The 18,891-nt window shown below is 39.2% G+C and overlaps 1 protein-coding gene across 1 annotated transcript in view; it reads left to right on the top strand.

The window, feature by feature from the left end:
* The first annotated feature begins 997 nt into the window (after positions 1 to 997).
* GALNT5 (polypeptide N-acetylgalactosaminyltransferase 5) overlaps positions 998 to 18,891 on the top strand; it is a 34,414-nt gene continuing 16,520 nt past the window's right edge. The window contains exons 1-6 of the mRNA XM_063318347.1: positions 998 to 2,865; positions 12,782 to 12,948; positions 14,147 to 14,266; positions 17,225 to 17,360; positions 18,059 to 18,178; positions 18,748 to 18,865. Of these exons, the coding sequence (XP_063174417.1) occupies positions 1,451 to 2,865; positions 12,782 to 12,948; positions 14,147 to 14,266; positions 17,225 to 17,360; positions 18,059 to 18,178; positions 18,748 to 18,865 (2,076 nt within the window). The 5' untranslated portion in view covers positions 998 to 1,450. The remainder of the gene's footprint in view (positions 2,866 to 12,781; positions 12,949 to 14,146; positions 14,267 to 17,224; positions 17,361 to 18,058; positions 18,179 to 18,747; positions 18,866 to 18,891) is intronic.

The following is an 18,891-nucleotide window of genomic DNA, read 5'->3' as shown; positions in this document are numbered from 1 at the left end:
GTGACTTACAACAGAGGCAGGATTGGGATTGGTAACAGAGGCTGCATAGTTCATGCTGGTACACTGTAATGTTTTGGAGCTCAAGACACAAGGAAGAACACTTCCCCACAGCAGAGAGTAAGGCCCGTACAATCTCCTCCGCTGTTGTGGACCAGGTAGCCTGACATCACCGGAGAAGGAGCCTTTTCAGTGGGACAGCCCATCTGTAGGCCTCTGTCCCTGGGAGGTTCACTCTGCGTCTTCCTTTAAAAATGTTCAGTCATGGGGGGATTGTATTTTTTTTATTAAAATTTCCCTCATATTTTATTATTTCATGAATATTTTTAGTCTAGTCTTTTTTATGCCAGGATGTTTTTTATTGTTTGAGTCCTCCCTGGAAGCATATTTTAAAGGTGAGCGACAGAGTTTTAAAACATTCTCACTTGTTGCTCCTGCTCTGTGTATCAGAGTCTCTTACAGCACTAGGATCAACTGCTTTCATGCACTTTCAGAGGATCTCCCCACCCCACCCCACCCCACCCAAGACAACACCTCTTTGCTCCATTGCTGCAGAGGTTACTGGAGTAATATGTTGAGCTTAAATGGGGTTTGCTTGCTTGTGGCTTAGCATGTCAGGTAAATCCTTTCAGTTGTGATTGGTAAACCTTAGCTTGTGTGGTTTAGCATAATCTCTGAGCTCAGCAAATTTAGTTTATTCAATAAACCATGATTAAACAAACCGTGGCTTGCCAAAGAAGAGAAAAATGTCGGCAGTTAGTGATAGTGAATACACATAGGAATCATTCAAGAAAATACAAGGAGCCTTCTGAAGAAACTGGGCAAGGGAAGAGCGAATTTTCCCATGACTACAAGGAAGGAATCGCGAGCCACGTACACAAAGACAGGCAGCACCAGGCTTGTTTCTGGGGTTTGGGGTGTAATTTTGAAACGCAACTGGGATCTCGGAAGGTGGCAGCGGAGGCTACGCCAGAGTGGCAAGGAGTTTGCAGTTTGTTTTCTCTCCAGGGTGGTGTCGAATTACAGGGAAAGAAAGCCAGCTTGGCGGGGCGGGGGGTGGCTGGGATCGGTTTCTCCAGCTGATCTGCGGCCGCCTATTCCTTCTTTCGGCAAGTAGAATGGAGAAACCCCCAGGCTGCCGAGAGGAGGAAGAAAGGGACTCCTAAGAAGACGCCGCAAGTTGCACCGCCGGCCGCTCGGCCCCTGGTTGCACGCCGGCTGGCTCAGGACATGCGGCTGCAAGGCCCGCCACAAGAAGCCGAGGAGACGTGGATGCCGCGCTGTAAATATGCCACGCAGGCAAGGAGCAACAGGCGACTTCTAGATCGACATGCGGGCGAGCTCCAGGGCGAGGGGGCTCCGCGTGCCGCTCCTTTCGCCGCCTCAGTAGGTAAGGAGGCCCAGAGGGGGCCGGAGGAAGAGCTTTTCAGAGGACGGACAAACTTTCTCCGAAATGAATAAAATCCGGAAGGTTTGCCGAGGCAGCGGGAGAGTCCTGGCTTTGATCTTCGCAGCCTCTGTCGTTTGGCTGCTCTTTGACATGGCAGCCCTCAAGTTCTCCTTCGGCGAGAGCAACACCAAAGTGCTGCAAGAGGAGACGGGCAGGAAGGAAAGGGCGCGAGGGCCAGTTCGGCGCAACCCCGAGAATAGCCTGGGGAGGTGGTCCAGAGAGGGGCCCGAGGCTTCCCCGCCGTTCCCAGGACAAGGCGGGAGGCCCTCTAGGAACAGCGAGGATGCTGGCTGGGGCGCGGAGGGGAGAGGGCAGCGATTATCCCTCGGCACCACCCCGGCCGAAGCAGCGCCCGGGAAAATACCCGGCCTGCGGGGGAGACTCCCACTGAAACGGCGGCGGCCCTCCGCTCAGCCCGTCTCCCATCCCCCGGGGAAGAAAGTCAGTGGGGCAGGAGCCACCAGCGAGCCCCGGCAGACAACGCCAGCTCTGGCCGGGCGGGACGGGGACCCCCACTCGGCAGCTGCTGGAGGGCGAGCGCCTGTCAACCTAACTCTTTCAAACCGAGTCCCCCAGAAAGCGCCTGCTCAGAAGACCGCGGGAAGAGCGGAGGTCTTCCTGCACGTTGAATTTACAGAGAAAGGGGCTTTGGCTGGGTTGACAGGAGGTGTGCCCACTGGAAGCAAGCCTGAGGAATGGCAGGGCAGCCCCCCTTTTCCGAGAGCAAACAGGACTGGAGGGAGCGTAAGAATCGTCGGGGTTTCCGAGGTCTTGGGAAGGTGGGGTTTACCTGCTGGCAAGCTGCATACCTCAACAGCAGAGAAGAAGGAAGTCTTTCTGAATAAAATAGCTCTAGGAAACCTGCCAAGCAGGGAGGATGCAAAAATAGATCCTGCAAAGGATGCTCTTTCAGAAAACCAACAGGTCTTTATGACCAAGGAACAGGTCCAGGGAGTCTTTCCAACAATTCAGCATCTCCAAGCCAGCACCAAAGGGTTTAGGTTGATGGGAAAGAATACACGACTGGCTGGTGAGAAAAGCAGCAATAAGCTGAAAGCTGTGAATGCAGCCCAAATAGATGGTCTAATTAAAGCCATGACCACGGAAGGTATCCTTGCCAGAAGAGGAGAACTGGGGAAGGTTGACAGAGGCCATTTAGCAGGTAAAGAGCAATTGCACAAACATAATCAGAGTAATACAGATTTCACAGAAAATACTAGGCTGCACAAAGTGTTAACAATTGATAGGACCCTTGCCCCAAGAGACCCCAGAGCACCTGGTCAATTTGGGCGCCCTGCTGAGGTCCCAGGTGAGAAGGAAGAAGAAGCCAAAAGAAGATGGACTGAAGGGAATTTCAATGTCTACCTCAGTGACTTAATCCCAGTTGATCGCGCCATTGATGACACAAGGCCTGCAGGGTAAGTTATAATTACTTGTGCTGCACAGCACACATTTTGGCTAGTGCAACTGCTGATTTATTAAATGTTTGTCTAGAACAGGGATTCTTGGGGGTCTGAGGGTAGATTTCAGGGGGTCCATGAACTTGGATATATTATATGAGTGTTGTTATACTGTAACATACTATACTGTTACTTTTTCATATTTGATAACTGGATTTGAGCATAATTGATTTCCTTGGTAACATGCACTTTTAAAATGCACTTTTATGCATTTAAATACTTTTTTTTCCACTGAATTTTAAGGGGAGTCACAAAAATAGGTCTAGGTGATTTTCATATACTAGATGAAAAAGATTAATCTAGTATGCAATGTGTCTTGGTTGTGTAATTTCAAACTGCTGCATTTACATCTAACTCAAGCGTAAGCTAAGCTTCTCCCATATATTCATTTACTTTCCTTAAAATAACCATTGAAGCTTAACACCCAACCATTAAACACAAATACTACCAGATTAGTACTTTCAGTACTAATAAGTACTAATAATACAAAATACTCTCTTCTCCAAACTTTAAATGTTGCTGCAGTTGTAACTCCCAAAATTCCCAAGCAGAAGGACCACATTCTTCTGGAAAGGGCTAGGTTGAGAAACACTTAGCTAATAATATTTACACAAATCTTTAATTATACTCATTCTGCTTCAGTTTATAAAATAAACTACAAAAGTACTTAAAAGTCATATCCCACTTGGGTCATAAAACTTGGGCAACTTGTTGGTATTTATTACATTTCTATTGTATAAAATGCAGTACTTGGAGTAGTGTATTATGCATGGTTTTCTTTTTCTCCTTTTTCTCCTTATAACAACTGTGTAAAGAAGATTATAAAGACTCCAGACGTATGCAGCTACAGTTCTCCCTATTCTTGTCTTGACCTTTTAATCAGGATAACAGAGAGATCTCAATCTGGGTGACAAGTTATTCCATTCTGAATCATCGTTCTGACTGTTTTAGTCTTTTATAACAAATAAGATGAAAAATCATTTTTACCAGTTTTGTATTGTTTTATTATTTTCAGTTTATACAGTAATAAAGTATAATCACCAAATTACAAGCTATTGAAGAAAGTGAAAAAATTATGCTGAAATGAATGGGAGTTGTGTGGCAGCATTGTAACAAGTGAAAACAATTCTTATATGATTCCCATGAAGGAATAAAATAATTCAGATTAAATTGTGTATAGCTAAGGCCTTTCGTTCTCCTCTGTTATAGCATAGGTATAAGAGAGGAAGGAAGACATTGAACGGTACTTGAATTCCAAGAATCTTATGCAATTCTAGGCATGCCCATTCAGAAATGAGTCCATTTCATTTATTGGCGCTTGACCCCAATAGCAAAGCCTTAATCATATTTACTTGGATCTAAATCCCACTGTTTTCAACAGGACTTGCTTAGCAATAAACAAACAAATAACCTGTTGGTTCACTGTCTTAATGGTCCCCTTTTGTGAACTATACTGCACTGACTTTTGATAATATAAAGTGAATTATGAAATGGTAAAATAAATGAATATAGGTCACCTGGTTGAATAGATTTATAACTCACTTTTTAGGGTATAAACCTTCAGAAAGAGATCTTTTTTAAAAAAACACACACAATATTCCAAAAAGTAATAGGTAATTAAACAACTAAATATATATTACATAAATCTTCAACAACAGATTAGTAAAAAGCATAATTAACAGTATGTGGAGTAGAATAACCTTTAAAGTGTTCCTCAAAGCCAGCAAAGACCATACATGCTTTTCAGGGAAGATAACTAAACAGTGTGAGGTGACCATACAGAAAAGGCCTCTCCCTAATACTTAAAAAAAAAATTGTATTGGTGGACCACAGAACAGAACCTCAAATGTTACCCTTAAAGCTAAGGTAACAAGATCTCAAATTGTTTAGGGACTTAGAGGTTTCTGTGAACACTTTACATTATTTTAGTATTTTTCACAAGAGTGCATTGGGCATGCAGGACTACTGAACAAAACTATACTTTTGAAGTTAGTTCAGAAATTAGTCCCAGCATATTCGCTTTGTCTAATTTTCTGGTAAGTGTACATAATTTTGTAGGATGAGTACATTTCAAATAGTGTGTCACAGTTGAGATGTAGCTATGGATTTTTATACCTGGGATCTTCTTAGTGGAACTGGCCTACTGGAGTATTCATGCTGACATTAAAATGCAAATGGAAATTGGAAACTGGCCCATCAGATTAGATATCATTACTACCAAAAAGTTAACAAAACACTGAGTGATGTGCTTAATTGAGCAAATACACCCACACATACACACACACACTGTTTGTGTAGCCTTGAATATGGAACACAAGGATTTCCTCTGCTTATTTCAAAGAACAAAGTTGGCCCTTAGAGGAGCAGTTTTTCTACAAGTAGGACTTTGCTTTGGCAGCCATCACCTCAAAAAGAAAGCAGAAGTTGGAAATCAGTCTCAGGAGTATGCATCAGTGTCCCTAAGGCTAAACCAGTAAAGGGCTACAGACATCCAGCTATAGGGAACCCATAATTTTGTCCAAGTGATGTGTCACAGTTGAGACATAGCTATGGACTTTTATACCTAGAATCTTCTTAGTGGAACTGGCTTACTGAAGTATTCATGCTGGCATTAAGATGCATGTGGAAATTGGAAACTGGCCCAAATGTTGTTCCCAGGCATGAATGCATTGCTTGGCCCTCCATACAGTCTCGCTTCTATGTTTAGCATCTTTTTCTTTGTTTACATGTCATTCTGTTAGAATTCTGTTATTACTTTTAAAAAAAATAGTGCTCAATTAGTTGTTTTTATTCAATTGTAGGTAAAACAGTTGTATGGTACTAAGCCATAAGCAATACTGTAGTTTACAAATCATGATGGTTCAGTTCAGCCAGCACCCCCTACACCAGCAGAATCATAATACAACTTCCTATGATGTGTGAACTCAGCCACAGAATCAAATCAGTTGTGAACTCTCATTATTTCATTTTAACACGGGCTTTCAGAGCCATGCAAAACAGTATAACCCATGCATGATAATCGGCTTATAGACAGAAGTGCACTGACTTGGGAATTTCACATAATTAAAGCGGCATGTATGTGTCTTAAACAGTTGGCTTCTTGTACCAAAAACAGAAAATACAAGGTGCTGTTTTAACCTATAAAACTTAATGTGACTTTGTAACTGTTTAGTTGCAGAATCACTCTTCCTACAGAATTAGTCTATCCTATGCAGTCTCCCTAAGAAGGGCTGCTCACCCCACTTGAATTTAAGGGGCTGGGCACCTAGAGGTGCTCTTTCTTGAGGGCAACATCTGCATTATGAAACACTTGGTGCTCTGAGGTGGGGAGACCACCCATCTCACTTGTGTTTTGCAGAGCTGTGGAAACCAACCTTTTCCAAGTTTTTGGCATGAACTTTTGGACCAAGGCTCCATGTGTAATTTTATTTGTATCAATGCTTACTTTTTGAAACAAAGTTGTGAAATGTTTGAGCAGTATAGAAATGTTTTAATAAATAAATTTGACACCTCAGTTAAAGCCATACAAAACAGGTGAGTTTTCAGAGGCCTTCGAAATATGGCAGCTGAGGAAGGAGTTTCATAAGATAAATTCTTCTACTCAAAAGCTGTTTCCCCTTTGTCTCCCAGTCTAACTGATCTTGAAAGTAGGTAGGCCAACAAATGCTGTCTTTAACATCTGAAAGCACAGATAGATTAATAAAGGCACCAGAGATCCTTCAAATAATGTATCTCGGATGTTGTGATAGATACATGTTGGTATATTGCCTGCCGAAGCTGTAGTTTGGCTTCATCTTCCTGGCACTCGCCTTATAGATCAAATTATTGGTACAATGCAGTATTTTCCTGTTGTGACTGGAACTAGATATCCTTGGATTTGGGCAGAGATAGTGGTGTATTATGGCAATATTTGGGCAGCATTCAGAGTCACCCTCAGTGAGGGCTTCTGAATACAACTGGATTACCTTACTGCATTCTGAAGCAAAGTAATAGGTCTTATTACCTGAAAAGACTATGAAGTCCAGAATGGCAAAGGGCAAAGAATAATGTTTCCCATCAACTGCTATTTGATCTGTGTCTTAATCAGAGATGCCAGTCATTGAACTGGGAGCCTTGTCATGTTAAACAGGTGCGCTACCATTGAGCTACAGTCTCTTCTCTGTAGGAATGCCTGAAAAGTCAACTATTTTCCCAACAAAACAACACAGAACAAGAAAATATTTTTCCATCTAGGTTGGGAGGATAGGATCAACTACCCTATCAAACATTGGTGAAAAATGATCAGGAGAACAGATTCTCTGTGTGAGGAGTTCTTTGGTAGGTTGCCCTGGCCTTCTCAAGATCTGCTTGAAGATATTATAGTTAAGGGAGTGAAGATTCCCTTAAGGCATCCATCAAACCCATAGCTGAATTGCAAATGCAAATCGAGAAAAATGCTTTCCCTTCAGCCTTTTGTTCATGCAGAGAAGACCTGACCAAAACCTTTGACTCTTCTTCTATTTTTTTTTAAACCAGCATGATGTAAAATGACAAATTCAATGAAATGAGAGAAATCTTTATCACAAGCTAGATCTACAGATTTTCTGCTGTTCTTGTTTGATAGGCTTAGTGGGTCACATTGAAACGTTACTGCTTTGAGGCTGTCAGTAAGATCTCAGTGTTCACTGACTGTTGTGGGGGAGGAGGAGAAGGTTTTATTTGGACAAAATGACAGAAAAACAGTCTTGTAAGTAGTTTTTTTCTAAAGGTTGCCAGCTCTCCAAACAAATCAATTTCTTCTACTAAGTATATGCAAACAAAACACTTGAACATCATGAAGTTAGTAATACTCCTGGAAATTAAAACTATGTCTGTGCTATAAGTGAATTTTGTTTTCTTTGGCACTGCTTTATTTTACTTTATTTGGCTATTTGAAGAGGAAAACAATGCATGGAATTGCTAGAAGAAACAAACAATATACATATTGGAGCACTTTAAATGCATTCATTCTCTGAATGTTGAAAGCACCCTTGGAACAATGGTCTGACTCAGTATAAGGCAGCTTGCTATGTTCCTTCAGCCTTTGAATGTACATAAATTTCAGGCAAGTCTACTCCCACCCCATTACATGCATGTTTATTCTTCAGTGACTGGGCACTCAAAAAAGGCTGGCTCTAGGTTTGCCTAGATAGTAACTGGATTTGCTATATTCCTAGGAACTGCAGGATACATACACGTTATTTGTGACTACTCTGAATAATGTAGTATATATTGATGAGTTATCCAAACATCAGCTTTCCATTCTCAATTGCATGTCCCTTCTACTTCTGTGGTCGTCACTTCTGTGAGACTTTCTTCCAGGCGTATCTTCAGCCCTTGACTTGATACAGCAGCTACATTTGTATCTACTTGCTCTGGGGTGGATGTAGCATATATTGTAATGCCCATGGATTATTGTAACATCCCCAACAGCATCAAAAATAACGCTGAGGCCTCCCTCTTAGAATAGCAGTTCTTTTAGTTTATTTGTTCCATGGTAGTCTGGTAGTCATACAGCAAGAATTGCAACATGTTTCTTTTTTTGAGGAGTTTATATCCTGCCTTTCAGTGTGTTCCAGTCCCAGGGTCACTCACAATTAATTAATAAAATAGATAATAATACAAAGTCATTAAACAAATGAACAAAGCAATATGGCATAACATAATTTAAGCCTCAGAGCAGTAACACATATTGGAATGAACACGAGATCTAGCAATGTTTTTAAACATCTAGCTTAAAATAAAGTCTTTGGCACAAAAAAAAAGTAATAATAGGCAATGTATAAATTTCCCTAGGGAAAATATTCTAAAATCAATGTGCCACTCTAGAAACAAAATTTCTGACCTGTTGCCATCCATCTGTTAGGGACTCCAGAGTAGCGTTTCAAAGACAATTGTGAATTGTTATTTTAAATTGTATTAAAACTGTATTAAAATGAAAGTTCTTGAAAGTGCCTTGGCCCAGTTAAAAGTGTGTGTAGTTCTGTACTCTCATAACCTGGGGTATATATGGCATCAAAGTGTCATGATGTTGTCTCTACTAATGCTTTGTAAGAACAGTGTGCCACATAATACCTAGAGACTTACTGACACTAAATGTTTTGGATGTTTATCATTATTGCTAAAGCTTTATAGCTAAAAGGTTCTTGCTCTTTTCCTGACAGTCTTGTTTTTTTTTAATAACTTATTCTGGGTACCAAAACTAATTCATTCTAAGATCTCACATTTCCAGCCTGCAGCCACTAGAGTGCACTGGAAATCCAGTTGTTTTTTTTTTCCTTCCCCCAGCTGGAATAAAACTAGGCTTGCTTGCATAAGAATTGTGTTAAGAATAAAAAATAACTTCCATAAACTGACATTGCAGCTTTATGCTAGGGAACTTCCAGTGACCAATCTAGTGTTAGGTAACAGTAGGGATTAATAGTACTTGGACACAACATTTATAGAGGTAGATTCAAGAGACTGACTCACTCTGCCCCACTCCATAGCATTTCTTATTACAGCCTTTCCCAAGCTGGTTTCCATGCTGGCTTGGAATTCTTGGAGTTGCGATGCAGTGTTACTGAAGAAGCCCTAGTTCCATCAAAGTAACACCCAATTCATAATATACATGGCCTTCAGGCTTCTATTATTCTTCCTTTTTTCCTTCAAAAGTAATTTTACCATTATTATGGCAGCATTGGGAATGTTCAGCTTTGGTGCTGACATGTTAGTATTTAGGCTCCAAAAAAAATAATACCTTCTTCTTTTATGCTTCTGTGCTACTTATCATAGGGTTTTCCATATCTTCAGCTATTTCTTTACCTTAGTCTTCCTCAATCTGAAGCCCTCTATATCAGTTGGGACTACAACTCACATATTTCTCAGTCACATGGAGAATTATCACAATTGCTATAAATTCCAGCTGAGGTGGACAAGATTACTAGAAATTCTCAAGAGGTGACAAAAGAAAATGTGTGTTGTAATGCAGATCTAGGACAGAAGAGAGCAAGAAGAATAGGTAAGCCATGGGTATGCTATTTGTTTTATACTTGAGCAAGTTATCTATTTTTCATCAAAGGGCCCAGGCTCTTACAGCTCCAGTTATATTAGGATTACAACTTCCAGGAATCCCATGGGCCATATTGGCTGAGAATTCTGGAAATGGTAATCTCTGGGCATTTGGAAGAGATTAGTTTAGGCCTGTGTTTCTCAACCTGGACAACTTTAAGATGTATGGACTTCAACTCCCAGAATTCCCCATGGCTGACTGAGAAATTCTGGGAGTTGAAGTCCACACATCTTAAAGCTGCCAAGGTTGAGAAACACTGGTTTAGGCATTAGATGCTTTCAGTTTATATACATTTCAATGATACAGTTAGATTTTGGTTTACATCTAGCTTCCTCATACTCTTGACTTCTCTTGACTTCTGCTTCCTTATAGTACATTGTGATTGCCAACCCTTGTTTTTTTTAAACAAAGTTTTTCCTCTGGAAAAATAATGCCTTGGGGTTTGAAGACTATTTTGGCCACCCTGCTTGATCACAGGAGGCAGGTGCTATTTTAAACCAGAAACTGGCTAATAGAAACCCAGGCTGCAGCCTGGATTTTTTATTTTTATCATCCACTAGGGATTATTCTTTGCCAGCAACAAGAGTGAATGAATACAAACAGAAATTCTAGCAACAGTTTGTGCAACTTATGAGTTATTTCTCAGTTAAAGGAAACTTAACATAGAAACTTCATTGTTGAATTTAGCTCTTCTTCAGGAAATCAAAGCCCTCAAGTCCAAGGGCCAATTGGAGGTCCTTTATGGGGTCCCTCCTCTGTCACTAGACCTTCACTATGATACTAGTGCTCAGAGCAGTATTGGATGGCTGGATTTAGCTACTCTTAATTTATTCAAGTGCTTTAGAGTGATATTGTCAGGCTTGGAACATTGTGACAAATTTAAAAGGGTGTTTAGCTCCAGCCACTGGCTTCTTCATGGAATGCCAGGTCAGAAAAATGGTATATTTTGTGTGGGGCAGGGCAGGGGGTAGAGTGCTATTCCAAGGCTTTGCAGGTCTCCGAGGATGCCAGTATTGATACTAGCCCTGCCTCCTTTGTTTACAAGTTGCTTACAAGAATGCTTACAAGACTTGATGGTTCATCCTAGTTTTCACTTTCCAGTCTTCCCACTTCTTGCTCAGCCCCCTGGAGGAGACTGGAGAATATATTCCCAACCACAAATACTTGGCAAGGGTCTTTCCATTTTTTTTCCAGCCTATTACAAAGAGTTAACTCCCATGTTGCTTTCTTTGGGTTCACAGCATTTGCAGAATTCTTTATGTCTCATTTTTTCCAGCACCCTCCCTAATGACAATAAAGCTCTCGTGATTTTCTTGGCCCAAAGTCTTCTAGTCAGTCTCAGAACTGGATAGGGAGGGAAGGGAATGAAGTATTTTAAGGTAATATAAACTATAAAGTAATATAATCTAGAAATGCATGGAAAGCCAATTTGGTACTTTGCATCGTGCATCTCAAAACTGAGGCAGCCAAACCAAGCCACAAACCTGGATTTTAAATTGAACTTTAAATGCTTTTCCTCTGATCCCTGGTATCCTAAGGTTTCCCCTTCCCCTAATCCCCTACTTTCAGTATTCTTTTGACAGGTGAAGAGAGGCAGGTAAAGCTGCACCCCATCCCAGAGATTAATGAGTATCTAAAATTTCTACTCTGAAAGGAATGAGATATCGTGAGTGTCTGAGTTAAGGACTTGAAAAAAGCTCTTACAAAAAGAAAGGGACAGAAAAAGCTTTTTTTAGTCCAGAACATGTAAAGAGTTATGCATCAGAAGGATTACCATTTTGTTGTTTTTGGCATAATGTAAATTGGATCTTGTGTTGCATGAAGATGCAGCAACAATTTGCAGTTTGTATCTAGCACATAGCCATGCTGTAGGCACAAAAACTGACAGTGTCAAAAGGGCAAGGGTCACGTCCTGTTGAGATGCCTCCTCTTCTGGCTCAGTTTGGGGCATAAAATGTGGGCATTTCAATGAAACCCCACCCTAATCATAGGAAAAAGGTGTCCTTTTTGTAAATAGCAGAGTTTCTCCTGGCTCACAGAGATATTTTTGTCAGAAACTCAGTCACCATTTGGTTACAATAGTATTTGTGCAGTTGCAGTCAAGGCCAGCCCACAGAATCGGTGCCAGGGCCTTCAGCACGTAATCCTAAGTGGGGCCTTTTTCTTCGAACAGATCCTCTTCCTCCCTGCCACTGGTGCTCATTTACTTATTCTCATCGTCTGGGTCTGATCTGCTTGGCTCTGCAGAAGATTTGGCAGGTTGTAGCTGTCATAGTCTGATCATGGACCTGACAGTTTGTGCGTCAAGACTGAAGTCTAACTTCAATTTTGAGATTCAAAAAATTATCAGAAGAGAGAGTAGGAACCTTCAAATTCCCTATCTAATGAGTACATGGACAGCAGACCAAGCAGGCACAACAGTTCACAACTCCACCATGTTGAGTTGTATTACAGGTTTATGTAATTATTATTTCTCAATTTCCATTAAGCAGATGCCCAACATACCTGATGCTGTTAGCTGTATTAGATTCAGGGTACTACAATAATATTGTTCCTTACTTTTTGATCAGATTTCTATCCTATGATTTTTAATTGCTGGGGAGGAAGTATTTGTATTTTGATACGTAGTATTTTACTAGAATTTATTTTTTAGTGCTCACCTCTCTTACTTTCAGGAGAATACCTCAGTAAAATGAGTTTTTATGGCAATTATAGAAGTTAGTATTCGCATCTAGAGTTCCATATAGGTTTGTATCAATTGTTTCTTTTATGTTATGCTCTTAATCTCTTTTGCCTTTGCTGCAGATGTTCAGATCTTCTTGTCCACAATGACCTTCCAACCACTAGCATTATCATGTGCTTTGTTGATGAAGTGTGGTCCACTCTCCTACGTTCTGTCCATAGTATCCTCAACCGGTCCCCCCCTCAGTTGATTAAAGAAGTTATTTTGGTAGATGATTTTAGCACAAGGGGTAAGTCAATATCTAAGAATCAACATGTTATTTGATAATTTGCTGAAAAAAAAGAAAAGATTTTTTTCATCACGATAGAGTGGTTACTGAGGTTCTCCAGTACATTCCATATGTTTCCCTGAAATATCAAACTGGCCTTATTTTGCTTCAGTGCTCTCTATATCATGGGTTTTTTTTTTCCTTACAAGTTAGAAGCATGTGTCCCGCATGTATGTATTTGACTTAGAAGCATGCAGAACATTGTTGGGGTCATTGGATGGTTGTGTGTAGGATTTGGGGGATGCAGCAAAGAGTGCTGCTGAAGCCTGGTAGGTAGAATTTGCTTTTGGTTTATGGAGAGGGGGAGGTTGCCTAAGTATGTTATGACAAAGGTGCTTTTAAATTGTTCTTAAATATGAAGGAAAAAAGGAGATTTGGCAGTACTTGGGCAGTTGTAGACTACTAAGTAGTGCAGATAGTTCTTTTTTCCTTTCTTTAACAATAATTTCCCAGAAATTACATTGTGCCATGTTGTAAGGCAGAGGCAGCTGATTGATGACAGGTACATCTTTGTGACTGCTTCAACTGTTGACAACTCAGTTGTGTTTTCTGTTCAGGAAAAAAAATTTTCTGCACCCTCGTAGGCCTCCTCATCTCAAAAGTGCTTACACTGTCTTTCCAAAAGTGGTAGAACATGTTACTCCTTCCTTTTTGTGGGATATAAAAGATACTGCAAACCTGGAGATAGATGTTAACCAAGTCCTTGTTTTATTACATGGGTCTCGGTTTTTATTAACTACTTAAAAGTGAGGGGTGGAGCTCATATAGCTGAATATCCCAGTTGGCAATAATGTTTTTAAGCAGTTTGACAGGTAGAATTTTATATGGTTTTTTTCAGATTGCAAGAATATTGTTGCTTTCTGGAGAGTCCAGTTGGTGTAAATAACAAGTATTTTGTATGTGTACACTCTTGTGAGCATTTTACTGGATCAATTCTATTTAGTAAGGGTGACAAATAATCAGCTGGTAATAATCTACCGTTTCTGTCCCCTATAAAAACTGTCAGCAGAAAACAACTGTTTGCTATTTTTCAATATTCTCAATGAGCATCAGAGGCAGTGGTTGAGGACTGGTGACCCCTCTTAGTATTTTATTAGTTGAGTTTGAAATAGACACAGTCTGTGGTCCATGTACTTGATTCTCTTCTGTTCTAATTTAGCTTACCTCAAGGACAAATTAGACAAATACATGGCACCGTTTCCAAAGGTCCGTATTCTTCATCTAAAAAAAAGGCATGGTTTAATACGAGCAAGACTAGCTGGAGCAGAGATTGCCAAAGGTAAGCAGAACGGCATTGATTGATTAATTGCAATTACTCTGCAAGGTACAGAAATAACTAGAACAATCAAGTTTGTTAAATGAAATTTGTTCATTTAAATTGCATTAGAGTAAAGGGAACAAAATAGTTCGTTCCTGTGTTTGTTTAGTTGGGAGCATGTGCTAACATGCATGGAGCATAGGACTGAAGTTCCAGTTTAGTGGAATTAAAGCTGCAGTCCAGTACACTTAACTGAGTTCACACATTATATGAAGTCATAGTTTTTTTTTACCCTCCGTCCCTATTATTCTAAACAGTTTACAGCAAAAACAAACAAACAATAAAATACAGGTGGTCCTCATTTAATAACCACTCATTCAACAACAGTTTGAACTTAAGGCAGCGCTAAGCAAGTTGTGCTTACAACTGGTCCTTGAAGTTCTGGCCAGTGCAGCGTCTGCACAGTCATGTGATTGCGATCTGAGCACTTGGCAACCAGCCTGGATTTCCAATCGTTGCAGCATCCCACAGTCACATGATCATAATTTGCAATCTTTCCTGCTGGCTTCCCACAAGCAAAGTCAATGGGGAAGCTGGCAGGAAGTCAGAAGTCGCGATCTTGTGAGGCCCTCGCTTAATGACAGTAACTGGGGACTGCCAGAACTGCTGTTGCTAAGTGGTGCAGTCACATAATGTCGTGCTTTATGACTGCATTGCTTAGTAACAGAAATTCCAGTCCCAATTACTGTTATTAACGGAGGACTACCTGTAAGCTCAGAGAATACCAAGAATCCAACAGCTCAATCCTGAGCTACATATATTTTTCTACTATTCAAATAAAATAAGAATCTGTAAACTTAAGGCTATCAACACCACTCCATAAAACAATTAAAAATCAAATAAAATTAAGGTTAGACATAAAACCAAAAACCACCTCTAGTACCCCCACAGTAAAGGTGATAACAAACAAAGAATTTGTTGATTAAGCAACAGTGGCTGTTTACATATGACACTAAGGCCTAAACTATGGTTTATAAATCACTGGCTGGGTTTATACCCTCAGCTAAGCCACAAGCGAGCTATAATATAACATAGTGTAGTATATTATTCCAACTACTATTGAGTACATGTATTGAAATCAAGGGGTTTACTTCGGAGTAGATATTTATAAAATTATGCTACACAGTATATATAGCATTAATTCATCTGCACACAAGAATGGTATTTCAGTGTGAAGATACGATCTCCTCAATTTTAACAGATAACCACTGCAACAAATGTTTATTCATAATTTTAAAAAAAACTTTAAAAAAACTTTTAAAAAGGGTTTTAAAAACTTAAAAATTTTTTTTTTAAAGTTTAAAAAAACTTTTAAAAATTTCATTATCATTATATATTTGGAATTATATTGTTTTTCATCTGACTGTTACTGTTATCTGCAACATTTTTATGTAAGATATACATAAAACTGTATACTTTGCTTTGATTTTTGAATTCAAGTAGCATTTTGAGATATGTGATAGAAATACTTTCTGAAAATCTCTTTTTTCTATTTTATATAAAAATAGTAATCTATCTACTTGGTGCCATTGTTGCATTTTTCTGTGCATTCTATCACCATATTTCCCTTCTGAATCCTGAATAATTTATTCACATAACCCTGGTCTATTGGAAATCGTGTCATGGATAGGATAATGTAAATAAATTAATAAAGTCTCCAAGTTTTGGAAGCTGATGGCCATCAAAATGAACTGAGAATTAACGCAATGCTTCTTTAATGAGTTGGTTGGGTTAATTGTAGCCAGAGAAAATGAGGTAATTACATTACACAGTCAATAAGGTTTAATTATGCAAACCCACTGAAGGAAAGTACATTTTGAGAGAAATGAATATTTTCAGAGGTAATGCCAAAAATCATCAAAAGAAGGAGCTTTATGACTCCTGTCTTCATCTTACTTCCTTTAGATAAAGTACCTATATTGGTTAGTGATTGACCTTGACATTTGGGGGTTCAGGCAGCCTCCTTTATATGTTAAAAACACTCAAAAGTCTTGTAAATCTGTGCAGGCTAATCCTGTTTCCCACCGCTATACTGTACACACAAGTCATGTAACCACTTGACATATATTCTATGACCGTAAGGGTCCTATGTACAAAGACCCCTCCAGGCAAGAGGGAATCTCTTATGTTATGGAAGACTTCAATGTTAGTATATTCGTACGCATATAACAACCCCATTTTGAGGTTGCCAAATATGCAGCAGTGGAGGCATTAGAAGGTGATGGGGACAGTTATTGCTCACGTAGAACTAATAAGCACCTTCAAGATTGTTCCACATGAAATAAAATTTGTACTTCAGTAGATATACCTCTTTATTATTACACCACCACAGTGTTTGAAAGTCTGTGTTAATAAAATGAAAAACTTTATTATCATGTTTTCTAACTCATATGTCATATATATTAAAGAAGCTTTGAAGCACATCACAATTTGACTACTATAGATAAATTTCTAATTAGGTGAATATGGTACTGACCAATGGAGGCATTCTTATCAATTAGTGAAATGCCATAAAGGACATTTTTTTTTCCATTGGTATATAAAAATTGTGTGTTGCAAAAAATGTATGGTATGATTAAGATACAGTTAAGAATTAGCATTTCCAAGCCACTTCTTAGTGTGAAACTTTTATAATTCTTGCCAAAATGAACAATAAAAACAGCATTATGAATTATATTGTGGCAAGGTGGAAGTTTTTGAACGAATAATAAATAAATATAATCTGAGGGAAAAAACTGCTGAAGCCTTGTCTCCCATGAACTTCCTTGCTTCGTATGGATTATATGTTAAATATCTATCCACAACAGAAAGCTGATAGAATTGTTTTTCAAGGGTCCAATAAATACTGTAAATCTTCCCGAGTTTTTCCTGTTTCCTTGTTATAATGGAAATTACTCATACATTTACATCTTCCTCTAGGTGACGTCCTGACATTCTTAGATTCTCATGTGGAATGCAACGTGGGGTGGCTGGAGCCGCTCCTGGACAGAATTCATTTAAATAGAAAGAAAGTTGCTTGCCCTGTTATTGAAGTGATCAGTGACAAAGATATGAGGTGATTTTTATCCTTCCATGTTTCCCTTGAAACTACAGAGGCGATCCATGTGCAGAGAGGGAGTGTAGCATAGCTTTTTCTAGGACAAGGTCTACCAACGCACAGAAGAGGCACAGTGATAACTGAACTGGCCCTGCCTCCATGGCCTCATGTACTCTGACTCTGTCCTCTTAGTATTCAACTTTCCTCTGTTGAAGGGCATGATCTGACAAGCTCTTCTAGGCACGTTACATCAAAACACATTTATAACATTTATAAAGTAAGAGGGACAAGAGGAGAAGCAATCTGGTAACACAGATTGTTACCCCATTTGGGCAAAACACTCAAACTGAACATTGGTAGAATATCTTTTCTTAAGGTCCTTTCTTGTTTGTTGTAAAGTTCAATTTAAAATAAAATAAAGAAAACACAAACCCATTTCATAATGTTAAACCAGTGTTTCTCAAAACTCAGCAAGTTTAAGATGTGTGGATTCCAACTCTCAATTCCTCAGCCAGACATACTGGCTGGGGCTAGGGAATTCTGGGAGTTGAAGTCTGCACATCTTCAGGTTGCTGAGGTTGAGAAACACTGTGTTAAACAATTCATAATGTTGCAGTCTATTGTTTTTAGTCAGGTTTTATTAGTCCCAATCCCCAAAGATGTCATCCAGTTTATAGTAACTTAAATTAATTTCTTGCATGATCTCCATCATTTAGTTACATGACTGTGGATAGTTTTCAGCGTGGTGTTTTCACATGGCCAATGAATTTTGGGTGGAAGCCAATTCCTTCAGATGTCATTGAAAAAAATAAGATTAAGGAAACTGATATAATTAGGTAAGTATATGAAGTTAAACTTTTGTGAACAGAATTGCTTTATAAGTAATAAATCTTCAGCATGGTAGAACGATACATATTTTGTGATACGAAAATTTCTTCTTTCTGGATGGAAGCTAACATAATGTTAAATATAGCATGTTTATTCAACTAAAGAAGCTACCTTAAAGCAGAATGAAGAACTTCTGGTTTTCTAGATATTGCTGAATTATCTCTGCCCATTCTGGTTCATGGAAGTTATAATTTGGCAACAACCTGGGGGGCCACAAGTTCTCTGTGCCTACTTTAAAATATTGCCTAACATAAATCAAGAGAAGACTTTATAAGATTTTGAAAAAAAATTATCAATCAAAAATGCCAAAGTTGAACTGCCCCTAAACTAGATTTCTAGTGTTTTGAATTTGCAGGTCTGCCTAGTCCCACTGTATTTAATATAACAAGATCATATTTCAAAACATATAGAAGTAGGTACTTGTTATTTGTGTGCAAAAGGAAATGTCCTTAAAAAGCAAAATCTTCATTTTCCCCTAAATTGCAATGTACATACTGATTTCTGGTTCAATTATTAGGTGTCCTGTGATGGCAGGTGGGTTATTTTCTATTGATAAGAAGTATTTTTTTGAGCTTGGGACATATGATCCTGGCCTTGATGTTTGGGGAGGTGAAAATATGGAGATCTCATTCAAGGTATGTTAAACATATTTTCATTTGTT

The sequence above is a fragment of the Candoia aspera genome, chromosome 1 (genome assembly GCF_035149785.1).
Source record: "Candoia aspera isolate rCanAsp1 chromosome 1, rCanAsp1.hap2, whole genome shotgun sequence".
In the NCBI taxonomy this organism is placed as follows: Eukaryota; Metazoa; Chordata; class Lepidosauria; order Squamata; family Boidae; genus Candoia; species Candoia aspera.
The sequence above is the reverse complement of the archived record's forward strand: the minus strand, read 5'-3'. Positions and strand labels throughout refer to the sequence as shown.